We start from the raw sequence: 26,974 nt of genomic DNA, 5'->3' as shown, positions 1-26,974 counted from the left end.
TATGGAGTAGACTTTACTGAAACTGTTCCTGCAGCACAATAACAATATTTCACCCTCGCCAAAAAAAGAATAAATATAAAAAAATATATATATAAATGTGTAATGCGGCATTCAACACACAAACGTTTTTGTGTGTGTATATCTGTATCTTGCAGATAGATTTTCGTTGCACACTGGGATTTTGTGGTGTTTATTTGGAGAGCCAGGCTGTCCCTTCCTGGTCACAGTTCTTGTTTGGCTTCATTTTATGTTTTCTTCTTTTCGTTCTAAAGTGAGTTGCCAGGGAGAGAGGCAGAGTCAGAGGCAGAGGCAGAGGCAGAGTCAGAGCTGTGGCATATGCGGGCCCAAGCAGGGGCGCCCTAACAGCGTGTTCTTACATGTAAATGTTCTTTTAGTAAAAGTGTGAAGCGACGGGCACAGGAGCGACTGCAGCAGAGTTCAAGCAACATGCAATGCCTACTACAAATGCGCCCGAAGTAAAGATGCGCTCCTGGACGAAAGCAACTATAGAGAGAGAGAGAGTGAGAGAGAGGGAGAGCCAAACATAAACAACAAGCAAGCATGGCAAACAAAGAGAGGACGAGCGGAGAGCAAACGCACACGAACTGTGGAGCTCGAAAACTCGTCGAACATCTTTGCAACGAGTGTGTGAGGGCGAGGGTGTTTCTTGCTAGTGTTAGTGCGTGAGCGCAATGCGCTGCCGCTGTTGTTGTTGCTATTGAGAGTGCAGCAGCATTAGTGACGTCGTCAATGAGATGCAGCGCACGAAGTTCAAGTCAACTGTGTTGGTGGTGGCGGTGGTGGTTGTTGATGCCAGAGAGAACCATTAGCGACGTCGGCGTCGTCACGAGCAAACCAAGCAAGAGAGCGAGCAACGAATGGACGAGAGAGCGATTGAAGTTGAAAAACCAGAAGCCGTAAACACAACAAACGCATCAACAATACAAATCAGTTTTTGGCGGTACGCGCACCGAGACGGTTCAGGCACGCAGCGTAGGAGCTTAATCCGTTGCACCAAGCAAAAAGCTGATTGCTGCGAAACTCGTGTGCGTAAAAATTTGGCGCGTACAGGCGAAAGTCGAGCTACGAAAATAAGCTGAAGAAAAATCTATAACAAGTATTTGTGTAAAACTAAAAATGATATAAATTCAGGGCGCAATTAGGAACCCGAAAAGAAAAAAAAATATATAAAAATAAATCTGTAGTGCTTAAGAGCTAAACGAGCTAAGTGAATTTGTGCTAATTAAGTGATGGCTGCCACGCCCACAATTGTGTTTGAAAACGGCACCATGCTGGGCGCCATGAGCGAGCAAAGGAAACAACAGCCGCCCCCGCTGCCAAATTCGACATTTGTCATACCGGAAATTGTGATTAGCGCCAGTCAGAGCAGCAACAGCCTCCATCGCAGTCGCCATGACATTGAGGCAGCGCATCCGAATGGAAATGAGGAAATGTCTGCCGAATGTACAGCGCTGTTAGAGCAGCAGCAACAACAACAACAACAGCAGCAGCATCGGCAGCAATGTGGCCTCTCGGCGGAGGAGGATAACGAATTCGAGCAATTCATCTTGAATCGCACCACATCCGAGAGCAACATGCTCGAGTCGAGCATCTACAGTGAGCTGCAATTCACGTCGACTGCAGCTGGCGCCGCTGCACCGCCCTCAGCAGCAGCGCTCAATACGAGCGCCTGCTCGCGTTCCGACTCGCGCCAGAGCAAGCGCACGCGCCGCAAGACCCACACCAAGGGCAGTAGCAAAGGCAAATGCAACAACAACAACAACAACAACAATCCCGTTGCAGTTGCTGGCGCTGGCGCCACAGTTGCTGCCAATGGAGCGCCACCTGTTGGCAGCTATCCGCCACAGTACACGGCCATCTTCCTCGACCATCATCATCATCATCATAACGCCGCGGCGGCAGCGGCAGCGGCTGCGGCAGCCAATGCCATGGCCAATGCTGCAGCCACTTCACCCTTCCTCAATGCGAATCCCGAGCTGCAATACCATCAATACTATCAGCAGCGACCCATGGGTCTGACCCATCCGCATGGTCATCATCATCTGCGCAGGTAACTTCATCTTCCTCCTCTCTCTCTTTGTTTTTTCGTTTTCTTATGCACGAAATGTGCCATAAAAAGTGGCATAAAACCAGACGCTAAAATGACAGCAGTAGCCAAAGGGCAGACAGCCACACAGAGCAATCGTTCAGGAAGTGACCATTAAAAATGGCTACTGTCTGGCCTCGCCCGGTCAGACGCAGCGCTGCCACAGTAGCCACTCGATGTGGACGTCTCGCTGAAACCGAAAGTTTGACAGACGCATTTAAAATTATAATTGGCATGCTGCCGCGAGGCCTACTCCTCCTCCCACTCCTGCTTCTCTTTCTGCTGCTCCAGAAATAAAAGTTTATCATTCAACAAAAATCATGTCACGCACAAGCAAATGCTCTTCCCCTCCCCCCCTGCACAAGCCAAAGACGAAACTGGAGCAGAGATTTGCTGCTGCTTGGCGAGTCTTTAAAGGGCAGCCACACTCGACACTCGACAGTCGAGAGACGAGAGTCGAGAGTCGGCTCTCTATGCCACTCCACTTTATGCCTTATTGGGCAGATTAACTGACATTGATATGCACACGAGAGGAATTCCATAAAGCTGAAGATACGAGTAGACGCTTGTACTTGCCACTACGAGGGGCACAACTGCCGCTGCTGCTGCTGCTGTTGCTCTGCTGCTGCTGCTGCTGCTGCTGTTTAACATGTCACATGTAAGGCCTCGGCGATTATCACAAAAGCTGTGCCTATGCCCTGTAGTAGTGACTGCAATTGGGTATATTGGCTAGAAAGTGATAAGGCAGGATTAAGTCATATATAGCTGACTGAATATATGTCTATTGCAATGACCAAAAATTTATCTATTTATCAATTAGTCGAAGTCTGTCTGCAGTTTCTGCTTTAATGCATGTTAACTATCGTTTATCGATATATACAAAAACCCGTTTATTTTGTCTTCATTTATTCTCATATATTCGACAACTGATTTGCTATTAACAATCTTTATTCATAATCAAGTCTAAAAAAAGTTGTAATCAAATTTGACTATAGATAAAGAGTTAAAGCTATTATCGATCAACTATTTACAAAAATCCCAATTGCCAAAATGCCTTTATCATGTCTTACTCATAAGAGATCAATAAATATACAAAATCAGCTTGAAGAATAACTCCCTACGCCTGCAATACATGTTATCGATAACATGTGAGTTTACCAATCAAAAGTGCTTAAATTAGTCAACAAATTTAAATTCCCTTAGCTGCAATAGCTGCCCAGAAATGTTTAACTCTCAGAAATCATATACAGGGTATCTCGCTAGTCTCCCACATGCCCACCCTGCTCATCAATTCGTGGAATTTTGTGCTAGAAGCATAAAAATTAATAGTGGCGCATAAATTTTGTCAGCCCAACAGAACATGGAACATGTCCAACAACAACAACAACAGAAAATGTCTTTGATTAATTGCCATAGTTATAAGAGCCCAAAAAATGTATTTTTAGGCAAGTTTTAACTAAAAATAATAACACATGAAAAACAACAACAATATTAATTAAAGTAAACGACTTTGATTAATGAACTCAAAGAGAAAGACTCGAAATACCAACCAGAAGCACACATGAAATTCTCGTAATGCTTCGTAAAGTTTTACAATTAGCCACACTCGATACGGCGGCAGTAACAAATATTTGATGGACACCTGCATTAGGTATTAGTCAAGCCCCCTTTTCTATGGGTCAAGGAAAACGTAACGAAGCCAATTTGGAAATACTGGAACTATAAAAACGAGACGATTGACATGAGACACTCCACGAGGTCCAAATAAAAAGAAAAAGTGATAGACAGCAATTTGGAAGCTTTAACAAGATGCCAAGGCCCAAGATGCCCTTATCAAACCAATCGAAATATTATATGTGTTTTTATATGCCCAAGAGTCCACAGTGATCATAAAAAGAGAAAAATTATGACATTTATGTCGCGCAGCAGTCAAATATTTGCTGTCAGAAATGCATTTTGATAGCGTTAAAAAATGTTAAAAGATGTCTGATTGAATGACTGGAAGATGCCTTTTAAAGATTTTTAAGAATTACTTAAATTTTGATTTAAAAAAAAATGTGTGAGACATATTTAATAAATTTTATAATAGGTATATTAAAAAATATGAGAAAATTTCTAATTTAGTAGCTTTGCTAATATATAATTATCTCGAGTGTTATTAAGGCTACTATAATGCAAACTGCTGTCTAAATAGGGAATACCCTTAACTATAACTAAAACAATTTGAAAAGCTAATATATAGATATATTCCAGAGAAACCCAGTTCAGCCTTCCATAAAGACTCGCCACTCATTAACACTCCATTTTAATTGTTTCCAGGGTATCTATGACAACATTAAATAGCACTTGAGAGTTAATTGAAACAATTGTTTGTGCTGCATATCAGAAAATATCAATTTTCAATATGAAACAAACATTGGCAACAAGTTACACACACACACACTCAAACAATTCATAGGAAAAACGCAAGAAAAAGAAGAAAACCCGCCTAAACAAATCAAAAACGAGAGTTCAATATAATGTGACAATCTATTTGACAATGTAATGTGTCTGCCCTGTGTGTATTTGTTGTGCACATAAAAATCGATAGAGAGTGTAACGCTTGAGTGCACAGTTAAAAAAATTGGGCCTAGAGTTCGAATTGAAATTTTTTCGTTGTATATTTTTAGTGCCTTGGCACGAATTGTGTTCAACAGAGTTTTGCGTTCCTTGAACTCACCTTTCAGTGCGGCATTCTTGACGCTGTCATTTGACACCACAGAGCAAGGGAGAGAGAGAGAGAGATAGAGTGAGAGGGAGAGTTAAAGTGTGCAGAGGAAGTCGCATCAATAGTCAGGTTGAATTTCAGTTTTGTGGTCGTCTCGCTCGTCACTTAACTAGCCTCGGCTCGGCTTGGCTTGGCGTGGCCTGCTTTATAATCCTATGTCCTCGCACATCCTGATGAATGAGCAGACAAACCTGCCCCCATTCACAAAGTCCCTGCGGTCGAAGTATCATATAACTGCGTCTTTAATCTGTGCCACGCACACACTCACACACACACACACACTCACTACGAAACTCATCAGCCCATAAAATGCTCATTACTCACAAATCTCCAGCTTCTACTTCTGCTTCTTCTCGTTTTTATAACTCAAAGTTGATTTTTGGCTGTGTCTCGCCCCTTTTTTGAATGGCCTTTGGCGTTTATTGATAATAAATGCTGTTACCTTCGAGCGCTCTGTCACAGCAACCCCAAATCCTATCCAAAGACCGGACCCAATCCACAAACCTCCTCACACACTTTACAGCAAAATTGAATTTTACTTTATTTTTTTCGTTCGGCCTGGCATATTTTATCAGACAGATGCAGGCATGAGGGCAGACCAACAAAAAATTGACTTTGAAATTTTTGGAACATGTAGAAAGACTTTGAACCCTTGAAGAGTGAATACGCTTTGAAATACGTGTTTATAGGATATAATATTTCAACTGGCCAAGTAATTTATAAATAAATGTTATTTAAGTTCAAAAAGTTCGACTAAGGCTAAAAAGTTCTTGAACTTGACCTAATTTGTGCTCAGCATTTAAAGTCTATTCATTATATATTAAAAATAATTTGGTTTTGTTAAAATAAAAAACAGAGATAGGGAGCAGAACAAAAAGTATTAATAAAAGAGTCTTAATAATTTTGCATTTGCATTTATTTTATGGATCTTAAGATATATTCAATAATGAATCTTAAGTTAAATTATAGCTAAAATATATACTTTTAGTTTATATATATATATATTATATGACATTATATTTTAAGGAATTTGATTGATGTACTTCGTACCACTCTTATATCATATACTATATTAAGATATAACCGTTACATACTCAACAAAATTTTGTTCTTGGCCACAGTTAGTGTATATGAAATGGATCATAGGGCAATCAACTTCAGCTACCGCACTTCCAGTTGCTGCCTAATAATATTTTTCAAGTGCTTAGCCTTAAGGGTTGCTAAACAAATTTGCTAAACAGCCCTAAGCCTAACAACGGGCAGACAGCTCAACAGCTAGGGCTTTTTTAAAAATATCTAATGATATATATGTATATGTATATGTACCTTTAGATATATCTAAAGAAATCCATTAGTTGCAGTACAGTTATGTCTCAAACCGAGCTTAAGTGCAGCTTAATGTGGGCATTCATTAGAGTGGAGTCGATGAAGAAGAAGAAGAAGCAAAAGAACCGCTGGCTGTCTGGCTTTGTGTGTGTCTGAAGAGTGCGCTCTGTTTAATGATAGGCTGGGCTCTTAAAGCTCTTAGACGGCATCGGGCTCATCATCATTTTTCTTCTACTTCTACAAAACTGGGGGGCAGGCGGAGTAGGAGGAGGCACGACACAAACAGTAGCCTACACACATGAGCTCGTGCTCGACTGGGTCAGGCCATAGGCCCAGTTAAGCTGTAAACAATAGCTAGAGCGATTTATGGCCTAAGCCGCTTAACGTTTTCCTCTGCCCAGCAGCAGCTGTGGAGGATCTCCTAAGCTCCAAATTTATGCCTAATAATTCTAATTGACTTTTAATCATACTTTGTACTGTGACTACGTGAAATTCGGCTCGGACTCAGACGACGCCTTTCTCACATGCCGCGGCGGCTAATTTCAAACGAGAAATTTTTAATTTCAAAGTGTTTCTATTTTTTTCTTTCCATTTTAAGTACATTTACATATATTAAGTACAGACAAGACGTGGCTTGACTTTTTTTTTATAACATTTACGCATTTCCTATTTGACTTTGTTTTGTTTTTTTTTTTCTTCGGTGTTGTTTTTTTGGCACCCAATTACGGCTTCTATTGTCTTTTAGCTGGCGGCTTTTACTCTAATGGCATTCTTAATTATGTCCCAGCTGCTGAGAGCCGGCTGGTCAAGTGTTTTGGGCTACGCATGCGCAATGTAAATGTTTTTAACAGTACGCACAGAGAGAGAGAGAGAGAGGGAGAGACGGGGAGAGATATAGAAAGAAGTAACAAAAACCAACCTGGCCAAAAGCAGCAAATGCTATTAGGGAAGTAATTATGCCTAATGACAGCCAACTGTTGCTAGAGGCCCAAAGCCGAAAATTGGGTCAGCAAGCAGCAAGTGGCTTAATGCGTTCGTTGCGGCTAATGACGCGGCAAAGAAAGTCTCAGGTCTCAAGTCTCGACTCTCGAATCGGATCTTGCACACAGACAATAGCACAGTTAAATTGCAACGGAAGTCGCGGCGGAGATTATGCTACGCAATCCAATAACAACTTCAATTGAAATACCCTATAATCATAGAACTCCGAAAGGGGGCACCACACTTAGTCAGCTCTTAGAGCATATATTTTTGATTGACTTATAATTACTTTATTTGGGGAACTACACTATGGAAGCGTATGTTTAGATGAAAGTATATGTTAGATTACTTTATTAGATTTTAGGGACTCCACATTATATGAATTATTATTTATCAATAATCGTCGTACAGTCAAATTGATCTGGAAGATGTGTAAATAAGGGTTCAATGATATCCGACTAGGAAACTCTCGGAACTCAAGCATTTCAAGGTTCTTAGCACATATACAACAAGAGAACATTTCAGACAATAATAATACTTATCAGAAATTAAATATATGGAGTAGAACTACTTCCACTCGACTATAGCTGCTGAATAAGAATTTCTACACTCTATAGACTCGGCCACGCCTACGCCGGCTTGTCACATCTATAACAAAAGGCCTGCTCAGTTCAGTATCTTAAGCTGATAAGATTTACACTTGCCCGCAGCTAGAAAGGCAATGAAATATTTATGTTTTACATAATATCGAAATAACTCCATCGATGGACAACATTCAAAATCGTCTAAGATAGCTGGCATAAAAACACAAATATTTCAAATGATCTCTTCATTTGATAATAATAAAATCAGCTTATCGATGAATTGCGACAGATCCATTAAATTTGATCTTCAGTCGAATACGATATTCCGTATATACGATATTCGAGCAGTTCTCGGCACGTTTATGGTCATTCCATTCGTATGGCATATACCTTGCCTTGCCTTGCCTTGCCGCATGTAGCACAGTGAGCGAGCTATCTGTGGCAGCATCTCGCCTGGCTGCCCCATTTCGAATTCAATGCGCGCTGATTGAGCTTAAGAGTCGAAGAGACAGAAACAGAAACCGAAACCAAAACTGAGAAATGTTTATGAGCCAACGAGAGTGCAGCGAGCATATTCGAATAACAATAAATGCCACACACACACACTTGCACATAAATTAGATGCGTGCGTGTGTGTGTGTGTGCTGAAAGGTGTCATTAAAAATGCTGGCAGTGTCGAGATGCAAGCGCATAAGTCACAAGTGCCACACTGCAGCCGAGGCAGGCACAACTATTGTATCTAAGTATCTTTTGCTCTCACTATATACATATATAGAAATGTATCTTGTATCTTATATGTCTGCTGTGGCTCGTGTCGCTTCATTAGCTAACGATCTAGCTGACAAATGATCGAACTTTTATGTCAAACAGTTAGCCAAAGATCATTAAAGACATTGTAATGGCCCGGGCAGAACGAAAGTATCTGACAGATACAAAGCAGCCATGCAGCGAGCAAACTCATGCATATTATTATATATATGTATATACATATGTATATATATTTCGTACGTGTTGCAAATTGTAAATGAAGCTTTTGAGTGAATTATGCTCTGTACAGCTGCATCAAATTTATGGCAGAGCCAACGCGATGTATGTCCATCATTTCTGTGATGTACGACCAGACAGCATACATCAGCAGTTTTTTTTCTTTTTTTTTCTCTCTCTTTTTTTTTGACAACTTACAAATGTCATAAATAAGTGTGGCAATACGCGACATACATAATGTTTACAACAGAAATATATTTATATATCTATATATTTATATATTTTTTATTAAACAGAAAAAAGCAAAAAACTTTTAATAAGAGCTGCGCTTTCATATAATATCAAATTGATGTCTCTCTTTACGCCCCAATTACGTTTATAAACTGTGAAGTCAGCTTGTTTTTTTTTCTATATTTTTTCTCATTTTCTGTGACTTGTATTACATGGCTGTTGGTTGGACTTGATATATATATAAATATATATATATATATATTATATTTTTTTCTATATAATTATATATAATAGCTGATTCATATGAGCTGTATGCACAGCTGAGCTGAACTTATCTAATTTGCAACTGAAACTCGTTCTTATCGGAGAAATGTATATAAAAACTTGTATTGAGTGAACTTCTTTCAATTGCTGAAATTATATAAAAATATCACAAATATCATTGGGTTTAAATAAAAATAAAAAATATTACATCACAAAGAATTTGCTGGCAAATAAATCAAAGTAAGATCATTGAAAATGTAATTCAAACTGAGATTATTTTATTAAAAATAGATAGATATAGAAAGTTTTTAAAAACAATTTTTCTATGAATATTACAAATATAAATAATAAATAAAATAATAAAATATTTAATAAATAATAATAAAACTTATTTAATTTATTCCAAGAATTTATTTTAATAAAAATATTTTCTAAAATTGAAATACATATTTTTATTGATATATATTAATAATTATAAATATAATATATATAAATAATAAATAAAATAATAGAATATCTAATAAATAATAATAAAATTTATTTAATTTATTCCAAGAATTTATTTTAATAAAAATATTTACTAAAATTTAAATATATATCTTTATTGATATACATATATTAAAAGTTAGTTTTAAACTAAATTAGCTAGCCAACACCTAGGCCTTTCTTAACTCTACCTCTAAAGCTGTCTAAAACGTAATTCATAATCAGATTATTCCCCACATTCCTTCACATCATATCATATATCCTATATGTATAGTCTCCCCCTCTTTTGCCGTAGAGCATTCCAATTTCCTCAACAGCCTAATTAATGTTATAGTTTCACATTTTTTATGCATTTTCTGTGGGTTTCACACCACTTGCCCTATTTTATTTATTTTTTTTTTTAGATTCGTATGACAAATTGCGTACAATTGAGTGTGACGCGCTTTGTCTTTGAATTAGTCTGAGGGAGCCGCTGATCGGGGCCTCGCAGCGCCCGCAGCTGTTGGGCGTTTGTAATTAAATGAAATCTCGAGCGTTTGACTCGCCGTCAGCCGTAGCCTCAGTCACACTCAGTCTCCATTCCAGCATCAGCCCCAGCCCCTACCACAACCCCAATTTTATGCTCTTCAATTTTTTTTAGGGCTTTTCAAACGCTTTCCTTTAAGTTGTTTTTTATTGTTGAATGCTTCCTGGCCGTCAGCTTTTGATTTATGCGCATATTTTGGTTTTACGATGCAACAAAAAAAAAAAAAAAACAAAAATTTGTTTGCTTTTCACACCTTAAAGCAGACGATTTCATAGTTTTATAGAGTTTTAATATTGCGCGCTGGACGCAATTAAAACAGAAGAGAGAAAAAGTGAACAATGCATTTAAATATATGTAGTAAAAGCAAATAGTAGGGGTAGTCCCTCTGCCTCTGCCATTGTCTGACTGACAGCCAAAAGATACAAAAAAGAAGAAGAAGAAGATAAGATACAATGCAGACGCAGAGACAAAAGCCAAACAGCAAATCAAATGTGAAACAGCTGCCAAAGCAAGTTCTAAAAATCAAATGGGCTACGCACACGCACAGCGAGGGGCATGCCGGGGATCTATCTGCGTGTGTGTGTGTGTGTGTGTCTAAGGATCTGAGGGTCTGAGTCAGGACAGAGGCAGGTGCAATGTGTCGAGCTCAAAGATTTTTGTTGTTTTTCCTTCGACAATTTATGCAGGCACAAACTGGACAGCAAATGTTTTTGTTTTTTTTCTCTAAATCATAGATCTGAGAGCCAGACAAAGCGCAGCAGCTCGGAGCTGGGCAGTGGCAGGGACAGGGGCGGGGCAAGTAGGAATAAAGTACGCTTAGTTTTTGGGCCCAAGTGCAAAGGACGTGTTGAGGCCGCGTAACATGTGGCTGAGCTAAGGATCCTCCCTGGAGCTATGATGTAATGTGAGCTGCAGCAAATAGAGCTCAGCTACCTGAACAGCTCAACGGAACTCAGGTAGTCAGCGATCAATTTCATGCACTGAGCGAAATAAAGAGGGAGAGAAATTTAATTGGAATAGGAGAAATATGTATAAATTTATGTATGTAGAAATTCAATTGGAAATGTGAGAAGAGATTTAAGAGATATTTAATTGGTATATAGGGAATATCAGAAAATATATGTATGTATCTCAGTGTACGCGGATAAAACTATATATATAAATGAATATGTGATAATCTTTTTCATAGATATACGTTTTCTTATAGAAAGATTGCCATATGCCAAGTAATCTGAACTAACTTCTATGTATATACCCCCTTCTCTATCTTATATAAGTCTCCTGCCCATCGATCAACATTCTCAATCAACTCTGTTTCTCATACATCTACCTGCATATAAGTATATATTATTTTCAACAACCCTTTCTAGCCACTATTTCTCACAGTGCACGCTCTTCTCTTCTGCTTACAGGACGCTCCTGGACGTGGCTGTACCGCTGGCCGGTGGCAGCGGCGATGTGGGCAGCAGCTTGGCCGGCACCAATCTGAACATGTCCGCCATGGCGGGTGGCGGTGCCGCGGACGGCGTGGAGCTGGGCGGTGCGCCGTTGGGGTACAGTTTTCGCAAATGGTTTGCGCGACCCTCGCTGCCCTTCGTCATTGGCATCTTTGCGCTGGGCGGCGTTGCCTGCACCCTGGGCGGCATTGTGCTCGGGTCCACTGGGCTGATTGAGCACTCGACGCAGTATCTGAGCGCGGCGCTGCTGATGATTGGCATTGGCGTCTCGCTGCTGGTCATTTCGGGCGCCATCTGGCGGCTCAGTTTGCCGGACGATGTCGACGACTGCCCCTGCTTCCGGCGCATGGAGACGTGCCGGAACTGCAATAGTCCGCACTGCACGAATCGCCTGCTGCCGGGCAGCTATCTCTATCCAGAGTTTCAGCACCGACCCCCGCCGCCCTCCTACTTGACGTCGCTGAATGAATACGCCTTCGTCTATCATCCCAGCGCTCATCCGCAGGCCGCGTATGCAGCGGTGCGCATGAATACGCCGCCGCCGCTCTATCGCTCCACCTACTCCTTGAAGTAAGTCTAACTGAGATTAAAGACTTTAATTAGTTAACTAACATTTCTCCCTCTCTCTCTCTCTCTCTTTGTAGCACTTCAGCTTCGCACATGCTCTCAGCTGGCATGTCCTTGCCGCCCACCAGCGAACAGGTGCTGGAGGAGCCGGTGACACGCGAGGCCATCAGCCAAACGTCCTTCAAGGAGCTGGAGATTGTCGAGCTGCACGAGGATCAGGCTGCCCTGCCGCTCACACGCGAAGCCGAGAGCCAAACGCTCTTCAAGGAGGTGGAACTCGATTAGAACTCGAACGAATCTCTCTCCCACTCCTGAATCTCGACTGATTTTCATCATATACAAACTATATATATTCATATATGCATATTTATGTACGATCTACACATACATATTCAGATCTGCGTATCTTCAACATATTGAGAACTGTACAAATTTAGTTTTAGTTTTTATTTTTGCTCTCTTAGTGGAATTTAAGTGTATATAATTTACACCTATATATATAAATATATATTTATAACTGAACGTCCTAACTATACACCTCTATACATATACATAAATGTAGTTTATACATAGCTTAGTATTTACATGTTTTTTTCAGTTTTAGCCAAACGCTCAGTGCCTGCGGCTTTTCTATGTTATGTTGATCATATTCCAAATGCCAAATTTAATAATAAATGTCTTCAAATGGCCTAAATGTGAAACGAGATATGTTTTTATTGGACTTTTATAGCATAAATTTCATATTTTCTACTATTCTTCACCTGTGACATGCTTATTCTGGCCACCACTGTAAGCGAGCTAAGTCGCACTTAAAAGGTTCTTGTCTTGGCTAAATATTCAGCGCTGCCAGCTGTTGAGCAGCGAAGTTGGATTGTGGATAAAAAATGGAGTGAAAAAGGCTAAAATGTAGGAATAAATGCTAGAATAGCTGGCTAGTTGAGAAAATGGAAGAAAAGAAAGTAATAATTATTTGCAGTAGCCATTTTGTACGCATCATAATAATAAATAGAAAATTATATATTAATTTGGCGCACAATATGTACGCACAGCTATGTATTAATTGCTTACCTTTTTACTGTCTTTTAATGTCAACGTTACAAAAACAACCTGTCCTCTAAATATTCGCTCTCTCTCTTTGCTCCAAGTATTTCCTCACACTATTTGCTCTCAGTATTTTCTCCAAATATTCCCGCCAAGTATTTCCTCTTCGTCCGTAATGCTTCACTTTACAACACTGCACGACTGACCCCACGTAACAGGCCTGGGCGACTGAAGAAATGCTACAGCTGCTGCCCCTTATATAGGGCAACTTCCACTCACGTACTTGGGCGCGCTCAAATGTTGAGCCAGGCGCCAGGCAGAGATCGTTGCCGTCGAGCTTTAAGCGACCAATGGGAAGACTCTCTGCTGCTGCAGAGATTCCAGCTTCGTGTTAGTTCTATATAAATACGACGCGACTACTGCTGCACACATAGAGGCAACTTGAACGAACCTCTATAGTTCTTCGTCAGGAGAGACGCACTGGGAGGCACAGAGAGAGACAGATATACACATAAGCAAGCATATACATACATATATGCTTAATAAGGCTAAATATTAATATGCTTAAGAGCATATGTACATTAATATTTAAAATTATTAGATCTCTGCATAGTCAGCCTTGGAATTTAGCCATTCCATTCAATTATTAAAAGAAAATTAGATCTAGCCTGAAACAGGCTAAGCTGGCAGCACTACTATAAACAAATTTTCACACCTGTTGCACTTTCTTTAAAAATTTAATGCATTAAATACAATTTACAGTTCCACCGCATATAATCAATATACTAATTACTTAATAGAGGCTCTAAGAAAATTAATTAAATGGGTCAACTGTTAATTAGACGCAACTTATTTAGTTTATATGAAAACTCATAATAACAAAAAAGTTTGAGGGTTACGAGGCTCTGCCAGGAGTTGGAGCGATTAAAAATTGATGAAAGTCACATTAGAAATTCCCAAATTATGCCACACGAAATGCCTTAAATGGGGGCAATACGAAAATAAACAGCTCAAAAGTGTTTCAGCAGTCGAGGTGAAAATGTACCTTAAGGTTATGATAGTGTCCTTCGTGATAGTACTGCTGGGAGCACTCATTGGATTTCTAGCATTTCCCATGATCTTCAAGCAGCTGATCAAGCGAGTGAGTTGGGAACTGATTAAACAAAGAGTTATATAAAGTATATAATATATGTATAGAGTGTTAATCTGAAGCCTGGCAGTGAGACGCGTCAGCTGTGGGAGAAAATGCCTTTTCCGCTCAGCTTTAAGATTTACGTCTTCAATGTCACCAATTCAGTGAATATCGAGGCCGGTGGTAAGCCGCAGCTAGAGGAAGTGGGTCCCTTTGTCTATGAGTAAGCAGCAGTTGCCCAAAAAGACAAAATTTAGGAACATTTCTTTCTATATAGCGAGTGGAAAGACAAATATGATATAGTGGATATTGAGGCAGAGAACGCAGTCAGCTTTAATATGCGCAACACATTCCATTTTCGTCCGGATTTGGGGCTCAGCGGAGAGGAGCTGATAACCATGCCGCATCCTTTGCTGCAGGTGAGCTTAAGATTGAACTGAGTCCTCCATATTTAAGCAAACCAATCTCGCCTAGTTCCTGAGCATTGCCAATCTGGCACAGCCGGCGGAGGTGCAGGCTGCTGTTGCCCAGGGCCTGGATTTGATTTTCCAGCCTCAGAGCGCCTTCATAACAGCTAAGTTCAAGGATCTCTTCTATGCTGGCATCGATGTCAATTGCGGCTCAGATCACGCCGCTGCTCAGGCCATTTGCCAGCAGTTCCAAGCAGGCGCCGTGCCCGGCGCTGTGGCCCTGAATGCCACACACTATAAGTTCTCCCTGATGGGCGCGGCAAGTGCAAGTTAAAGTGCCAAAAGTTTTCCTATCAACAGCATTCTCTTTCCTCTGCAGGGCAATCACACAAATGCCGGACGCTTTAAGGTGCAGCGCACCTCCGGCTCTAATCAACTGACAGTGGGCCAAGTGCTCGCCTACAACGAGGCCGAGCAGTTGCAGGTGTGGCAGGAGACAAACGGCAGCAGGTGCAATCGCTTGCGCGGCACAGATGGCACCATCTTTGCACCGCTCATGCAACCACAGCACGGTCTGTGGAGCTACTCGGCGCAGCTGTGTCGCTCCCTGACACCCAAGGCAATGGGCAAAACCAATTACAACCAGCTGCCAGCTCAACGATACGAGCTAAGCTTTGGTTCACCAAGCGTAAGTGAGATCACTCCAAGAGGAACGCTTAGAAGGAGAAAACAGAATATATTAAAAAATATATAAGGGTTCTCTTTGAAGTTAAGCTCACTGTAAAATCATGATCAAATCTCTTTCCAGACGGAACCGGATTTGCACTGCTTCTGCACGGATTTTCCCAGCGATTGTCCAGCCGATGGCACTATGGACCTAATGCGCTGCAGTGGCACGCCTTTGATGGCATCCTTGCCGCACTTTTATCAGGCGGAGCCAAAGCAAGTCGAGCAAGTGGAAGGACTTTCGCCCACAGCTGCTAAGCATGCCAGCACAATGATCTTCGAGCAGGTGGGTGAAGAACTACTCTAACAAGATCTCTGTCTATTACACTCTATGTATTCTTATGTCCTACAGCTATCTGGCACAGTGCTCTCTGTATATAATCGCCTGCAGTTCAGCTTGAAAGTTAAGCCAGTCAAGGACGTGCCCACCATGGCGCAGCTGCGTCCCTTGGCCATGCCACTCTTCTGGATCGAGGAGTCTCTGCAGCTGGATGAAAAGATAACGCAGCTGCTGCACAAAAAGATATTTGCGTGAGTTAAGTAAGAGTATTTCAAATAATAATTCTTAACTGCTTTTATCTTTATCTGTATACAGCGTGCTGAATGCCAACAATTGGTTTAGATGGCTCTGCATTGGCCTTGGTAGCTTGGGCTGCATATTGGGCGGCTTGTTCCTTCATCTAAGTCGCAGCGATGCCAAACGCGTGGGCTGCAGCGTTGAGGAATAGTTGGAGATATATATAACATCTATATCCTTATTCAGCTATAAGCAAGTCTATGTTACAGGTATTCAGCATTCTCCTCAACCAATGGGAAATTACAGTCATTCAGCGCTTAATCTCTTGGTATAATATATATGCTTTGCTCTTCAGTGTTTATAGCGTTATACATTTTAAAATAGTACGAGATGAATGTATTAGATGAGGCGATAGTGGTTGGAACAGTAGTATATAAATACATATATATATAAAATTATATATCTTATATCTTATAAGATACGCACTACCCGAAAAAGACGTCTGCGAGTGTGTGTGTGTGTGTGGACAGTGCGAGCGTGAACGTGTGTGTGTGTGTGTGTGTGTGTGTGGAAAATGTTGTACGAGGATTAGAATGAGTTTTCCTTTTAGTTCTGACGTCGCGTTTGTCGCAAGTTTTTCTCGATCTCGAATTGCCTCAGATCGGTGCGCTGCAAAAAGTCCTGGCGTTCCAAGTAGCTGCAAAATGGTGTACTTCGATCAGTCAAGATTTTCATAAGTTAGGCCAAATTACTCACCCATCTTTGCCTTTGTTGTGTGTTTGCAGCTCCTCGTCGATGCCTTCTTCGCTCTTGAAGGATTTCCAGTCTAGTTGCGACTTTTCCAGCACCGACATTTTCTTCTTTTTACCCAGCTGATTGAGAAGAGAGCCCAAGCCACCACCAACTACACCGCCATTGGCGGCGGGTCGTTTGATGGCAGCGAAGCCGCGCGGAGCTGGCGATTTAGTCAGCGGCGATGCCGGCTGCCGTTGGTTCTCCTTGGCACTCGAACTGGAACTGGTGCTGGAACTGGAATTGCCTTTATCCACAATCACTTGTTCGCCAGCAAAGTCAAGAATCTCTGTTGCCGGCTTGACGGGTTTACTCGGCGGACTCTGCGCTTGCTTTGCCGGTGATGATTTCTCCTCTTGCCTTATAGCGGGTTTGCTGCTGGCACCGACATCGCCTAGAAAGTCAGCCCAGAGCGCATCGGAACGCGATTTGTCCACTTCCTCATCGGATTCCAATTCATCCTTTTCCGCAACTTTGCGCCCACTCGCTTTAGGCTCGGTTTGACGTGTGCTGCGTGTGACGCCCGACTCGGAATTTCCTGTATCTATTAATTTTTTCTTCACTTTATCTTTCCTTTTGCCTTTTGCTGTTTTACTGGCTTTTCTGCCTTCTTCGGCGTCATCTTCGTTATCCGAATCGCTTTCGCTGTCCTCTTCCTCTTCCTCATCGCCGGAATCCGCATCTTGCTCGTTTTCTAGGCAAAAATCCTCGTCGCTTTCATCGCTGTCTGAGGCATAATCTTCCTCCTTATTCATATTATTATTTAGCTACTTTTAATTAGTACTATTATAAAATCACTACTATAGGTTGCTCAGCAAGTTATCGAGTTTTTTTCCGGCTGGGCTAAAGACGCACACTTAAACACAAATTGAACACACGCACGAAACGCGAAAGTCAGCTGCCCGCGAGCCAACTAGTGATGCACATAGCTCAAAAGACACACGGCAACCGATTAATGCCACAGCTAAGCTAGCTGTGCGATAGTCGTATATCGATACAGTCATGAAACAGCTGAGCTTATCTGGTTGGTTCATTTACCAAAGCGTTCCAGCTTCGTTACCATGTAAAACAGAACGCATTAAAGTGATACAAAAAAAAAAAAAAGAAATAGAAATATTAATCATAACATTTTAGTAATCAATCAAGCGTATATCAATTGTGCAATGCAAATACTAATCACAAACTAACACGCTGTGCATTTAAAAGCTAATCGCAAAATGCTTAGCTAGGAGTTGGTGAAACACTGCCGCTGAAGTGCGATTTTTTGGTGTGGCCTTCTTAATCGATTCCAGTTTTGCCTGTCCCAAAACCGAAAACAAAGCAAAATATTTATTCATCGCACAAGGGCAGGACAACACATTAGACTTAGGAGCGCTAGCTGGAACGGGAACGGGTAACAGGATCAAATCAACTAGCATATATGCTTATATGCATACGTGTGCGTGTGTATGTATATGTGAGTTGCCATGCGATGGGCCAAAAGGTCGATAAAACTAATACGTATTTGTTTTCCTACAATATTTCCATTTGCAGGTTTATTGACAATGTTAAATACAATTGGAAACAATGTGCTGTGCTTTACCTACAGTTTACAGCAGGTGCATATTAAACAGTCAACGACAACAACAAATTACAAATGACCAAAACGAGGAGTCGCTGCAACGGAAAAGCAATAATTAGCAACCAAACAAATTATTACAATAATAATAACGACGACGACGACAACAACTTCAACTCAATCACAGGATACTTCCAACAATTGTAGCCAAAATTCTACGAATACGTGATTATCGTTATATATATACGTACTGCTTGCCGATACTGTTGGTCATGTACTCCGAACCCTACGATACCGATGAGCTGGATGCGATAGTCGATGTGGTCGGTTTACGATCACAGTCGAGGCTCAACACGTTCCGTGAGATGTGGTATCATATCTTTCTGTGGGCACTCTTCTCATCCATATTTATACATACCTGTGCCGCCTTGGTTGCCTTTGTGACGCTCCGGCGCCACAAATTCGGACGCTTCTTTTCCATACTGATTCTGGTGATGGGCTTCGTCTCGCCCGCTAGCAGCGGGATCATTAGCAGCGCCGTCATAGCATTCGTCCACGTCGCTTCCAGTTTGCCCATGTCACCGATCTACGCGCTCTTCTGGGGCGTCGGACAGACCATATTCTCGGCCTGCTTGGGCTTCTTTCGCATTCTGGCCACGCTCTAGACAGAGTTGCGAACGGACTGACTACTATCTAGCATATGGCACCGCAAATCCTGCCCATCCTCAAATTCTGTTTTCTTTTTTTATTATTTATGTGAATTTAGCTCTTAATGCTAATAATTATTTACTTATATATATGTATATTTAATATGTATTTCTAGTTCGCATTCAATATCTTCATAATCCAGTTCAAAAACGAAAAAAAAAGCAAAGTAATTTTGTTATTTAATTCAATATTGTTATTTTATATATAAATCCAATTCGTAAATTCGTAATTTTAAAATAGTATTTTCTACGCGCCAAATCGAAGTATATATCTATCAACAAATTGTTCACGATTGCATATACTACAAACTAGAACTTAACAACTAATTAAACAATTATGATGTACATTTTTAAGAGGGGAATGCGTATAAAAAATATTGTGATTTTTAATATATATATATATACTATATTATATAAAGATAAATGAACTAGCGAACTGTATATAATTATTATTTAAGCACCTAAGCGATCGATTGTAAAAACAAAAACCAAATAAGCAGCTGAATAAACGGCCTAAATTATATATAATGTATACTGAACCCTATATTAAGGTGTTCGGATCCCTGGTAGTATATAAAGTATACAACTTATTGCTAAGCACATTGCCAATCCTTCGTTCTGACTGTAGCGGCTGTGGTCCATTGCTGCGCTTGATTTTGATGTCTGCCAACGTTTGCACTGCCTGTGGATCTTCCTCAAAGTGCTGAAACATGCGCTTGGGACATGGATATTGAGAGATGATGGATTCGGCCACCTCAAGTGTAACCAGTGGCAAACGATTCAAATGCTGTTGCCAGAGACGTCCATAGCCATTGCCCTGCTCCACGCGGACGCATTGTTTGTTATCATTGGCCAGGTATTTCTTAAAGCTGCCCAGAATCGATTGTCGCTGCTGCTTGTATGGCAACTCAGCTATGGCCTTAGTGTAGCGCTGCAGCAGTGATAGCAATTCCTGGCATTGCGGTTGAGCCAGTTGCTCCACATGCAAATGCTGTAGCAGTTGTAGTTCAATTAATGCATTCGCCTCGTGGCTGTGTTTGCTCTGGCGCAGCCGGGGCACAACCACTGTAAACTGGCAATTGGATGCGGGGAATGCATCATGCAGCTTTGCTCCTATGCAGCTCAAGTTGCGATCCTTAAGTGCGCGCTGAAAATCCGTTTCTGTATAGACCAACAGAACCTGTTGCTCCATGCGCCAGGCATCTTCTAACTCGACGCCCGCCACAAGTGTCTGTTGGCCGACATTGCGCTCCCATATAATGCAGTTGCGTGCAGGTAAACTGCGTATTTCATACTTTAGATCCGTATTATTTATTTTTTCAAGCAGCTCCTGGCCCCAGGGAATACGCAGTAGCCCTTGATCTAGTACTATGCGCACATACTTCTGACATTCACCAGGCCTAATACGCTTCTGCTGCTCGCGCATAGCCTGTTTAAGCAGTTTGTCAGCTTTATTAGACATGATCTCTATTTAATTTAAATTTTTAACAAATTGAAGCGCCAATCCGCATAGAAATAAACAAAAACAGTGTTAAGCAGCAGCAATTAGAATTCTTCTTTTAAATATCGATACTCAGGTTTAAGCTATCGCATCTACCCGTATCGATATTAAAATGTCCATTCAATGTGATAAGCGGCATTCATCGTTGCGCAGCACTGCACGCCACACGTGTTTATATTTGCTTGTGAAGAAGACGCACTTTTTATAAATCATTAAAAATGTATCTTATGTACACAATTGGTGAAAACGGTGAGCGCATCTATACTCTGAAGGTAGGTTTAGTGAAAGTGCAATAAATAGTGGGACTGATATGTAACCATCTCTTGCAGAAACGTACGGAGGACGGTCGCCCCACCTTGTCCGCACATCCAGCTCGTTTTTCACCTGAGGACAAATATTCCCGACAGCGCATTACCATCAAGAAACGTTTTGGTTTGTTGCTCACACAGAAGCCGGAGCCCATCTATTAAGCCACAGTTTAGGTTTAAATTAGCTTATGTATATTTACAAACTATAATTAAACAAAACAAAAACATTTCAAATACGACGCTTTAATCCTGCAGTATAGTCAAACAATTGGGGATTACGGAACTCGCCCCGCATATCCAGTACATAGTACAGCGCTTTGTTCTTGACCTTAATGGGCAGCTGTACACGAGCCATTTCACGTGATTCCTCCGCTGAGATGCACTTCAGTGGCACAGTCATAATACGGTTACGATTAAATGGTCCATAGGTCACAAAGGAGACGCTGTCCCCGCCTTTTCGTAAAATGAGAAACCGCACCGAACGCAACGTAAACATCCAAACGGCAAACAAAATGCCATAGCCTGAAGAGGAAACATGTTCAATACTTTGAAGTCTTTAATATGATAGCGTATCCACTCACCTATCAAAAAACAGCATATAGTAATGCCATTCTTATACTTGTTCTCGCCCAGATTTATGCGCTGATACCATTTCAGTTCTTCGCCTGGTTTTTCCACAACGGGCGCATCTTTCAGCGTCGTAAATGCAAAATGCGATAAATACGTCCAAAACACAAATTGGCACAGGCCAAAGAAGTTTAGCATTTTGTAGAATTTCGGATTTTCATATTTGAACAATATAATATCCTTTGGCACATTTGTGCTCACATCATAGGCAGCTTTGGTCGATTGGCTGCGAATTGGCGCAATTGCAGCCGGCAGTTTACTAGTTATTGCTGGCACCGTACTGCGTAGGCTTTGCAGTGTGTGTCTTTTTAAGTAACTGGCACCATGCCTGAGCGCGAAATTGATCAAATTGCTCATTTTAACTGATAACTTTGTTTACTGCATTTATTATAAAACAAAACTAACCTACAAGCCGCACAGATGTTTTTGTTTTGTTTCGTTTTATTTGCAGTTCGTTCGCGGACGAACTGGTCTGTGGAATCCCATTACCAGGGCTGATAGCCGCATTAAGCGAAAGCTGTGGAGCGGTGAACTAGATTTGCAAATATTAAAATGACTATATTTGATATTCGGTAAATGGACTATTAAAATTTGACAAATACTTATTGCCACTAACCAGAGAACACATAGACCGGACACGTAGTGTAAAGTGTTTTGCACACTTTTTTTTTGACATTACGACCCACACCACTTCGTATTTGCTCGGCTCCTCACTTTTAGGTTCAGGCTACTAAAATATTCGAGAGCACAATCATTTTGCTTCTGGCGCTCGACCGAGATGGTCGATGGTTGAACAAAAGATCCCTCTGTGCTCAATGTTTCCTTTGCTCTCTCTCTCTCTCTCGGTGCTCTTTGCTCTCTCAAATGTGTATATGTGTGTATGCATGTGAGCACAAGCAGCAGCTCTGAGCTGCCAGCTCACGAAAATTGAAATTTCTTCGCAGCAAGAACCCATGCCTTCCCTTCTGTGTGAAGAGTATACCGAACTATTTAAACCGTTTGTCAAGCTCGTACAAAATCTGTATATGTGTTTTCGATATTATTTGTGGAAAGGGTATGAAAGCGTTGGTGCTCATAGTGAAAATGCTTTCGCGACGAGCCTGCACGCACACACTCTCCCTTGCTACATGTATTATGAGAATTTATATGTCTGTGTGCGTAGCTCTTGCTGCTTGTAGCAATTTTAGGTCCCAGCATTTGCATTTGGTTGATCTTGAGAAGTGCCTCACACTTATATGTACATATGTATGTATGTATGATTGTGTGTACGCAGGGGGCGCGATGCCCACAATTGTGGAATATCACTTGTAGAAGCATTTGTATGCCTATGTGCCCTTACATGTGCGTTTGTGTGTGTGCATGTGTGTAAGCATGGGACGTCAACATTGGTGTGCATGTGTGTATGCATGGGACGAGAACATTGACGTGCATGTGTGTATGCATGGGACGAGAACATTGGCTGCCTACCTCAACTAAGAATTGTCTGAATGATTTTGGGCTCGAATTGAAGAGGCGCGCTTATACATACATACATATGTATGTATTTATATAAGTAGCTGATTAACTAAAGTGACAAGTGCATATGCCAATTCTTTGTGGCACTGTGACCGTCGAATAACTCATACTGTATGTGTATGTGTGTAGTATAGTTACTGGCGGGTAACTCGCGCTTATATTTAAGCACCTGGATTTAATTTTAATGATCGGGGGTTGGCTATCAGAAGGAATTAAAAAAAAAAGTTTAGTACCTTATTTGGCTCAGTATACAAATGGGATGCGATTTTCGATCCCTTGTACCTGTTCATATAGTTACATACATATACAGGTGCATGCCAATAAAAAAAAAACTTCTAAAAAGAATTGGCATATGCACTTGTCACTTTAATTATAAGCGCGCCTCTTCAATTCGAACCCAAAATCATTCAGACAATTCTTAGTTGAGGTAGGCAGCCAATGTTCTCGTCCCATGCATACACACATGCACGTCAATGTTCTCGTCCCATGCATACACACATGCACACCAATGTTGACGTCCCATGCTTACACACATGCACACACACAAACGCACATGTAAGGGCACATAGGCATACAAATGCTTCTACAAGTGATATTCCACAATTGTGGGCATCGCGCCCCCTGCGTACACACAATCATACATACATACATATGTACATATAAGTGTGAGGCACTTCTCAAGATCAACCAAATGCAAATGCTGGGACCTAAAATTGCTACAAGCAGCAAGAGCTACGCACACAGACATATAAATTCTCATAATACATGTAGCAAGGGAGAGTGTGTGCGTGCAGGCTCGTCGCGAAAGCATTTTCACTATGAGCACCAACGCTTTCATACCCTTTCCACAAATAATATCGAAAACACATATACAGATTTTGTACGAGCTTGACAAACGGTTTAAATAGTTCGGTATACTCTTCACACAGAAGGGAAGGCATGGGTTCTTGCTGCGAAGAAATTTCAATTTTCGTGAGCTGGCAGCTCAGAGCTGCTGCTTGTGCTCACATGCATACACACATATACACATTTGAGAGAGCAAAGAGCACCGAGAGAGAGAGAGAGAGCAAAGGAAACATTGAGCACAGAGGGATCTTTTGTTCAACCATCGACCATCTCGGTCGAGCGCCAGAAGCAAAATGATTGTGCTCTCGAATATTTTAGTAGCCTGAACCTAAAAGTGAGGAGCCGAGCAAATACGAAGTGGTGTGGGTCGTAATGTCAAAAAAAAAGTGTGCAAAACACTTTACACTACGTGTCCGGTCTATGTGTTCTCTGGTTAGTGTTATTGCTTAATAACTATAACAATTTGCATGGTACGTGATTAAGCAATTCATCAGTTTTCACTTTTAGTTATTTTCTGGGCATTCACCCATCAAAAATATGATTTTTGTATGTTGAAATAATAAATTGTTTATTTATTGAATGGATATTTTTTTATTTCTTGCATATCGAAGATTTAATATACATATACAAATATTTTTTATATATGCATATATAATTCCTGTTATCTGTTCATTTGTTGCAGTGCTTTTGAGCTAGCTAAACAGTTCACGAACCAACCACATTCCAACTGATTCGTGGTTCTATACAATTGTTGTTGTCTGCTCAGATTTTAGTCTGTGTTTGGTTTTCCAGTTGTTAAGGACTGCGGTGCACGCGCTGCGTTGTAAACAAAACGACAAAATACCGTTTAAAATATTAAATATATAGCTTTAATACGTAGGACATGTTAAAAACGTTTAATAAAAAAGCTTAAGTTAACGGCGATTAGAAAATATCGAAACTTTTCACAGAGGTAAGTTTCTAGAATTCCATTAAGATTGTTGGAGCTCTACCTCACGTATTCTTGGTATTATTATTATTTATAAGCTTTTACTATAACGTATTGCGTACACATAAATAATACATTTAGTGGGTTTTCAACATATTGACCATAGTTTCAAGTTTCGTACTTATAAAGAGAGATTTTAAGATACTTGCTTGAGTTTTTAGGGTTGTCAGGTGGCTCTATGGCAGCCGGTAAATACAATAATACTTTAGTTTATCTGCCAAATGGTCAAATGTAAACAACGAAACCGATTTATGATTGGCATATCTTTGTGTTGTCCTTTCACCTTACACGTGTACTGCGGCAGATAATACGCATATGTGAGATTTTATGATGATGGCAACCCTATTGTATACCATGTGCATGGCAATTAGTCGCATAATCATGAATTAACGCCCATATTTATATATATAAACGCAAACTAAATAATATATATACTAACATTATGCTTTGCCAATACTTGGCAGCCCTAATGATATTAAATTGTACATTAAAACGAATGAAAACTGTTGCCCCGTCTGCAAGAGTGGCGTTTGCCACTACCCGACTAGCTAAATGTGTCTGTCTGGGATCGATAGATATTTTTGCTATAATATCATATAGTATATAGTTGCGCTGCATAGATCTGTAATATTCCCCGGGGCTTAGGTGTTTTTCAAACTAACCTCACTTTACATTAAAATCGATACGTAACCTAAAAAGAATGTGAATGCGCTGCAAAATAATATACACATACACGGACACACTCACACACACGAATCTTGTTATACATACACACAGACGGCTAGTTAAGCAAACGCAGGTTTGGCTGTGTGCGTGTGTCTGTGTGTGCGAGAGCGAAACAGCTATAATAGACATAACTCCCAAGAAAAGTTCAAACATCATTCCGTTGCCGTTGCATGTACATATGTACCTATGAAAAATATATTATTATGCATCCAAAGTTGGCCATGCACAACATATTTATCAGTTAGCAGAAAATAAATAAAAATAAATTGAATTTTACTCTCATTTTATTTCTATAAATAGACAGAGAAAGCGAAACGAAGAGTATAATATGTCATATATATGTACATATATAGATATATCCAGAACATAATCGTAGTCAATTAGTACCGATTTCTATATCTTCTATACCCGACCCCAGACCAGTTTCTCCCGATTACTTTTAGATGTCTAATATGGCTGCCGACGCCTCAAAAAGAAAAAAAAAAAAATACTTTTTTCGCTTCTGTTTTAGTTGCTGCTTCTCACTGTGCTGCTGCGGTGTCTTTCAGTCGGTACGGCTCGTCGTACGACTTTGTCGTTCGGCTCGGAACAAAACTTTTATTTTTCTTATAGATTACTTACATATAAATTTACCATATATATTATATTGTATGTATGTATCTACATATTTTTACCTCGTATAAACGTTATATTGCGTTGCTGCCTTCTCGCTCTATCTCTCTCTCTCTCTCTCTCTCTCTCTCTCTTGCTCTCTTGTTGCAAGCGCTTACGCTCCCTCCCACTCCCCGTCTCTCTGGAGTGCCTTAGACCTGTTCGAAAACCGGTATCCTGCCAAAAGTCCTAGGCACCATCTCAAGTCCTAAAAAAGTGCGGATCTTAGACTAGACGCGAAAATTTGCCACCTACCGCCAGCTTTCCTTCTCCCTCCCTCTCTCTCTTGCTCTCTCTCTCTTTGTGCTGCTCTCTTGCTGCGTACGTTTGCATTGCATTAACACGTTTTAATTTACATTTCTGTTGTCATTTTTCTATACCAGATAATAGTTTAATTTATCCTCTCGACCTCCCCCCTTTCCCCTCTGACCCGTTCACAATGGCTCCCCTCGTCTACCTCCCCCTTGCCTTTCGACCTATACCTACGCAGATACATTGTAATGCATAGAGCTGTACCGCTCACACGCACAGCTTACTCGCATCAGCCATCTCGCTCGCACAATACGCAGCATTGCTCGTTTTTGTAAAATGCCAATTTATGGCAACTTTAATTTTTGGTTTTGCTTTGCTTTTGTTTTGTGTCTTGTTA

The 26,974-nt window shown here is 40.8% G+C and overlaps 8 protein-coding genes across 8 annotated transcripts; 5 read left to right on the top strand and 3 right to left on the bottom strand.

Moving 5' to 3' along the window:
- Positions 1 to 937: 937 nt before the first annotated feature.
- LOC108654602 (uncharacterized) lies at positions 938 to 12,981 on the top strand. The gene is made up of 3 exons (XM_018106075.3): positions 938 to 2,071; positions 11,669 to 12,283; positions 12,358 to 12,981. The coding sequence occupies exons 1-3, from the start codon at positions 1,251 to 1,253 to the stop codon at positions 12,563 to 12,565; spliced, it is 1,644 nt and encodes a 547-aa protein (XP_017961564.1). The 5' UTR covers positions 938 to 1,250; the 3' UTR covers positions 12,566 to 12,981.
- A 1,810-nt stretch (positions 12,982 to 14,791) lies between these two features.
- On the top strand, positions 14,792 to 15,647 carry LOC149091022 (sensory neuron membrane protein 1-like). Its single transcript, XM_089262112.1, has 4 exons — positions 14,792 to 14,872; positions 14,928 to 15,182; positions 15,243 to 15,551; positions 15,633 to 15,647. Exons 1-4 carry the CDS (start codon positions 14,792 to 14,794, stop codon positions 15,645 to 15,647), a joined length of 660 nt encoding a protein of 219 aa, XP_089118238.1.
- Positions 15,648 to 15,677: 30 nt separating this feature from the next.
- Positions 15,678 to 16,321, top strand: LOC108652753 (sensory neuron membrane protein 1-like). Its single transcript, XM_030384343.2, has 3 exons — positions 15,678 to 15,875; positions 15,942 to 16,120; positions 16,185 to 16,321. Exons 1-3 carry the CDS (start codon positions 15,735 to 15,737, stop codon positions 16,315 to 16,317), a joined length of 453 nt encoding a protein of 150 aa, XP_030240203.2. The 5' UTR covers positions 15,678 to 15,734; the 3' UTR covers positions 16,318 to 16,321.
- Positions 16,322 to 16,479: 158 nt separating this feature from the next.
- Yeti (yeti) lies at positions 16,480 to 17,841 on the bottom strand. Its single transcript, XM_018106078.3, has 2 exons — positions 16,863 to 17,841; positions 16,480 to 16,803 (listed from the first exon to the last, which is right to left on the bottom strand). Exons 1-2 carry the CDS (start codon positions 17,651 to 17,653, stop codon positions 16,713 to 16,715), a joined length of 882 nt encoding a protein of 293 aa, XP_017961567.1. The 5' UTR covers positions 17,654 to 17,841; the 3' UTR covers positions 16,480 to 16,712.
- Positions 17,842 to 18,728: 887 nt separating this feature from the next.
- Positions 18,729 to 19,691, top strand: LOC108654607 (transmembrane protein 170A). Its single transcript, XM_089260888.1, has one exon. The coding sequence runs from the start codon at positions 18,729 to 18,731 to the stop codon at positions 19,119 to 19,121; it is 393 nt and encodes a 130-aa protein (XP_089117014.1). The 3' UTR covers positions 19,122 to 19,691.
- mms4 (Methyl methanesulfonate sensitivity 4) lies at positions 19,335 to 20,722 on the bottom strand. Its single transcript, XM_018106076.3, has one exon. The coding sequence runs from the start codon at positions 20,623 to 20,625 to the stop codon at positions 19,705 to 19,707; it is 921 nt and encodes a 306-aa protein (XP_017961565.1). The 5' UTR covers positions 20,626 to 20,722; the 3' UTR covers positions 19,335 to 19,704.
- Positions 20,723 to 20,795: 73 nt separating this feature from the next.
- On the top strand, positions 20,796 to 21,206 carry Nop10 (Nop10 ribonucleoprotein). The gene is made up of 2 exons (XM_018106082.3): positions 20,796 to 20,936; positions 20,994 to 21,206. Exons 1-2 carry the CDS (start codon positions 20,883 to 20,885, stop codon positions 21,132 to 21,134), a joined length of 195 nt encoding a protein of 64 aa, XP_017961571.1. The 5' UTR covers positions 20,796 to 20,882; the 3' UTR covers positions 21,135 to 21,206.
- LOC108654606 (transmembrane protein 223) lies at positions 21,142 to 22,091 on the bottom strand. Its single transcript, XM_018106079.3, has 2 exons — positions 21,554 to 22,091; positions 21,142 to 21,494 (listed from the first exon to the last, which is right to left on the bottom strand). The coding sequence occupies exons 1-2, from the start codon at positions 21,954 to 21,956 to the stop codon at positions 21,202 to 21,204; spliced, it is 696 nt and encodes a 231-aa protein (XP_017961568.1). The 5' UTR covers positions 21,957 to 22,091; the 3' UTR covers positions 21,142 to 21,201.
- Between the last annotated feature and the right edge of the window lie 4,883 nt (positions 22,092 to 26,974).

This window comes from Drosophila navojoa, chromosome 5 (genome assembly GCF_054131105.1).
Source record: "Drosophila navojoa isolate 15081-1374.11 chromosome 5, UAZ_NAV_1.0, whole genome shotgun sequence".
Classification (NCBI taxonomy): Eukaryota; Metazoa; Arthropoda; class Insecta; order Diptera; family Drosophilidae; genus Drosophila; species Drosophila navojoa.
The sequence above is the reverse complement of the archived record's forward strand: the minus strand, read 5'-3'. Positions and strand labels throughout refer to the sequence as shown.

Coding starts and splice junctions, on each gene's coding strand:
- LOC108654602 (XM_018106075.3), top strand. CDS start 1,251: ATGGCTGCCACGCCCACAATTGTGTTTGAAAACGGCACCATGCTGGGC. Junction 2,072..11,668: donor GGTCATCATCATCTGCGCAG/GTAACTTCATCT, acceptor TTCTGCTTACAG/GACGCTCCTGGACGTGGCTG. Junction 12,284..12,357: donor CGCTCCACCTACTCCTTGAA/GTAAGTCTAACT, acceptor CTCTCTTTGTAG/CACTTCAGCTTCGCACATGC.
- LOC149091022 (XM_089262112.1), top strand. CDS start 14,792: ATGCGCAACACATTCCATTTTCGTCCGGATTTGGGGCTCAGCGGAGAG. Junction 14,873..14,927: donor TGCCGCATCCTTTGCTGCAG/GTGAGCTTAAGA, acceptor AATCTCGCCTAG/TTCCTGAGCATTGCCAATCT. Junction 15,183..15,242: donor AGTTCTCCCTGATGGGCGCG/GCAAGTGCAAGT, acceptor TTTCCTCTGCAG/GGCAATCACACAAATGCCGG.
- LOC108652753 (XM_030384343.2), top strand. CDS start 15,735: ATGGACCTAATGCGCTGCAGTGGCACGCCTTTGATGGCATCCTTGCCG. Junction 15,876..15,941: donor GCACAATGATCTTCGAGCAG/GTGGGTGAAGAA, acceptor TATGTCCTACAG/CTATCTGGCACAGTGCTCTC. Junction 16,121..16,184: donor CTGCACAAAAAGATATTTGC/GTGAGTTAAGTA, acceptor ATCTGTATACAG/CGTGCTGAATGCCAACAATT.
- Yeti (XM_018106078.3), bottom strand. CDS start 17,653: ATGAATAAGGAGGAAGATTATGCCTCAGACAGCGATGAAAGCGACGAG. Junction 16,804..16,862: donor CACAACAAAGGCAAAGATGG/GTGAGTAATTTG, acceptor ACCATTTTGCAG/CTACTTGGAACGCCAGGACT.
- LOC108654607 (XM_089260888.1), top strand. CDS start 18,729: ATGTACTCCGAACCCTACGATACCGATGAGCTGGATGCGATAGTCGAT.
- mms4 (XM_018106076.3), bottom strand. CDS start 20,625: ATGTCTAATAAAGCTGACAAACTGCTTAAACAGGCTATGCGCGAGCAG.
- Nop10 (XM_018106082.3), top strand. CDS start 20,883: ATGTATCTTATGTACACAATTGGTGAAAACGGTGAGCGCATCTATACT. Junction 20,937..20,993: donor AGCGCATCTATACTCTGAAG/GTAGGTTTAGTG, acceptor CATCTCTTGCAG/AAACGTACGGAGGACGGTCG.
- LOC108654606 (XM_018106079.3), bottom strand. CDS start 21,956: ATGAGCAATTTGATCAATTTCGCGCTCAGGCATGGTGCCAGTTACTTA. Junction 21,495..21,553: donor TATATGCTGTTTTTTGATAG/GTGAGTGGATAC, acceptor TTTCCTCTTCAG/GCTATGGCATTTTGTTTGCC.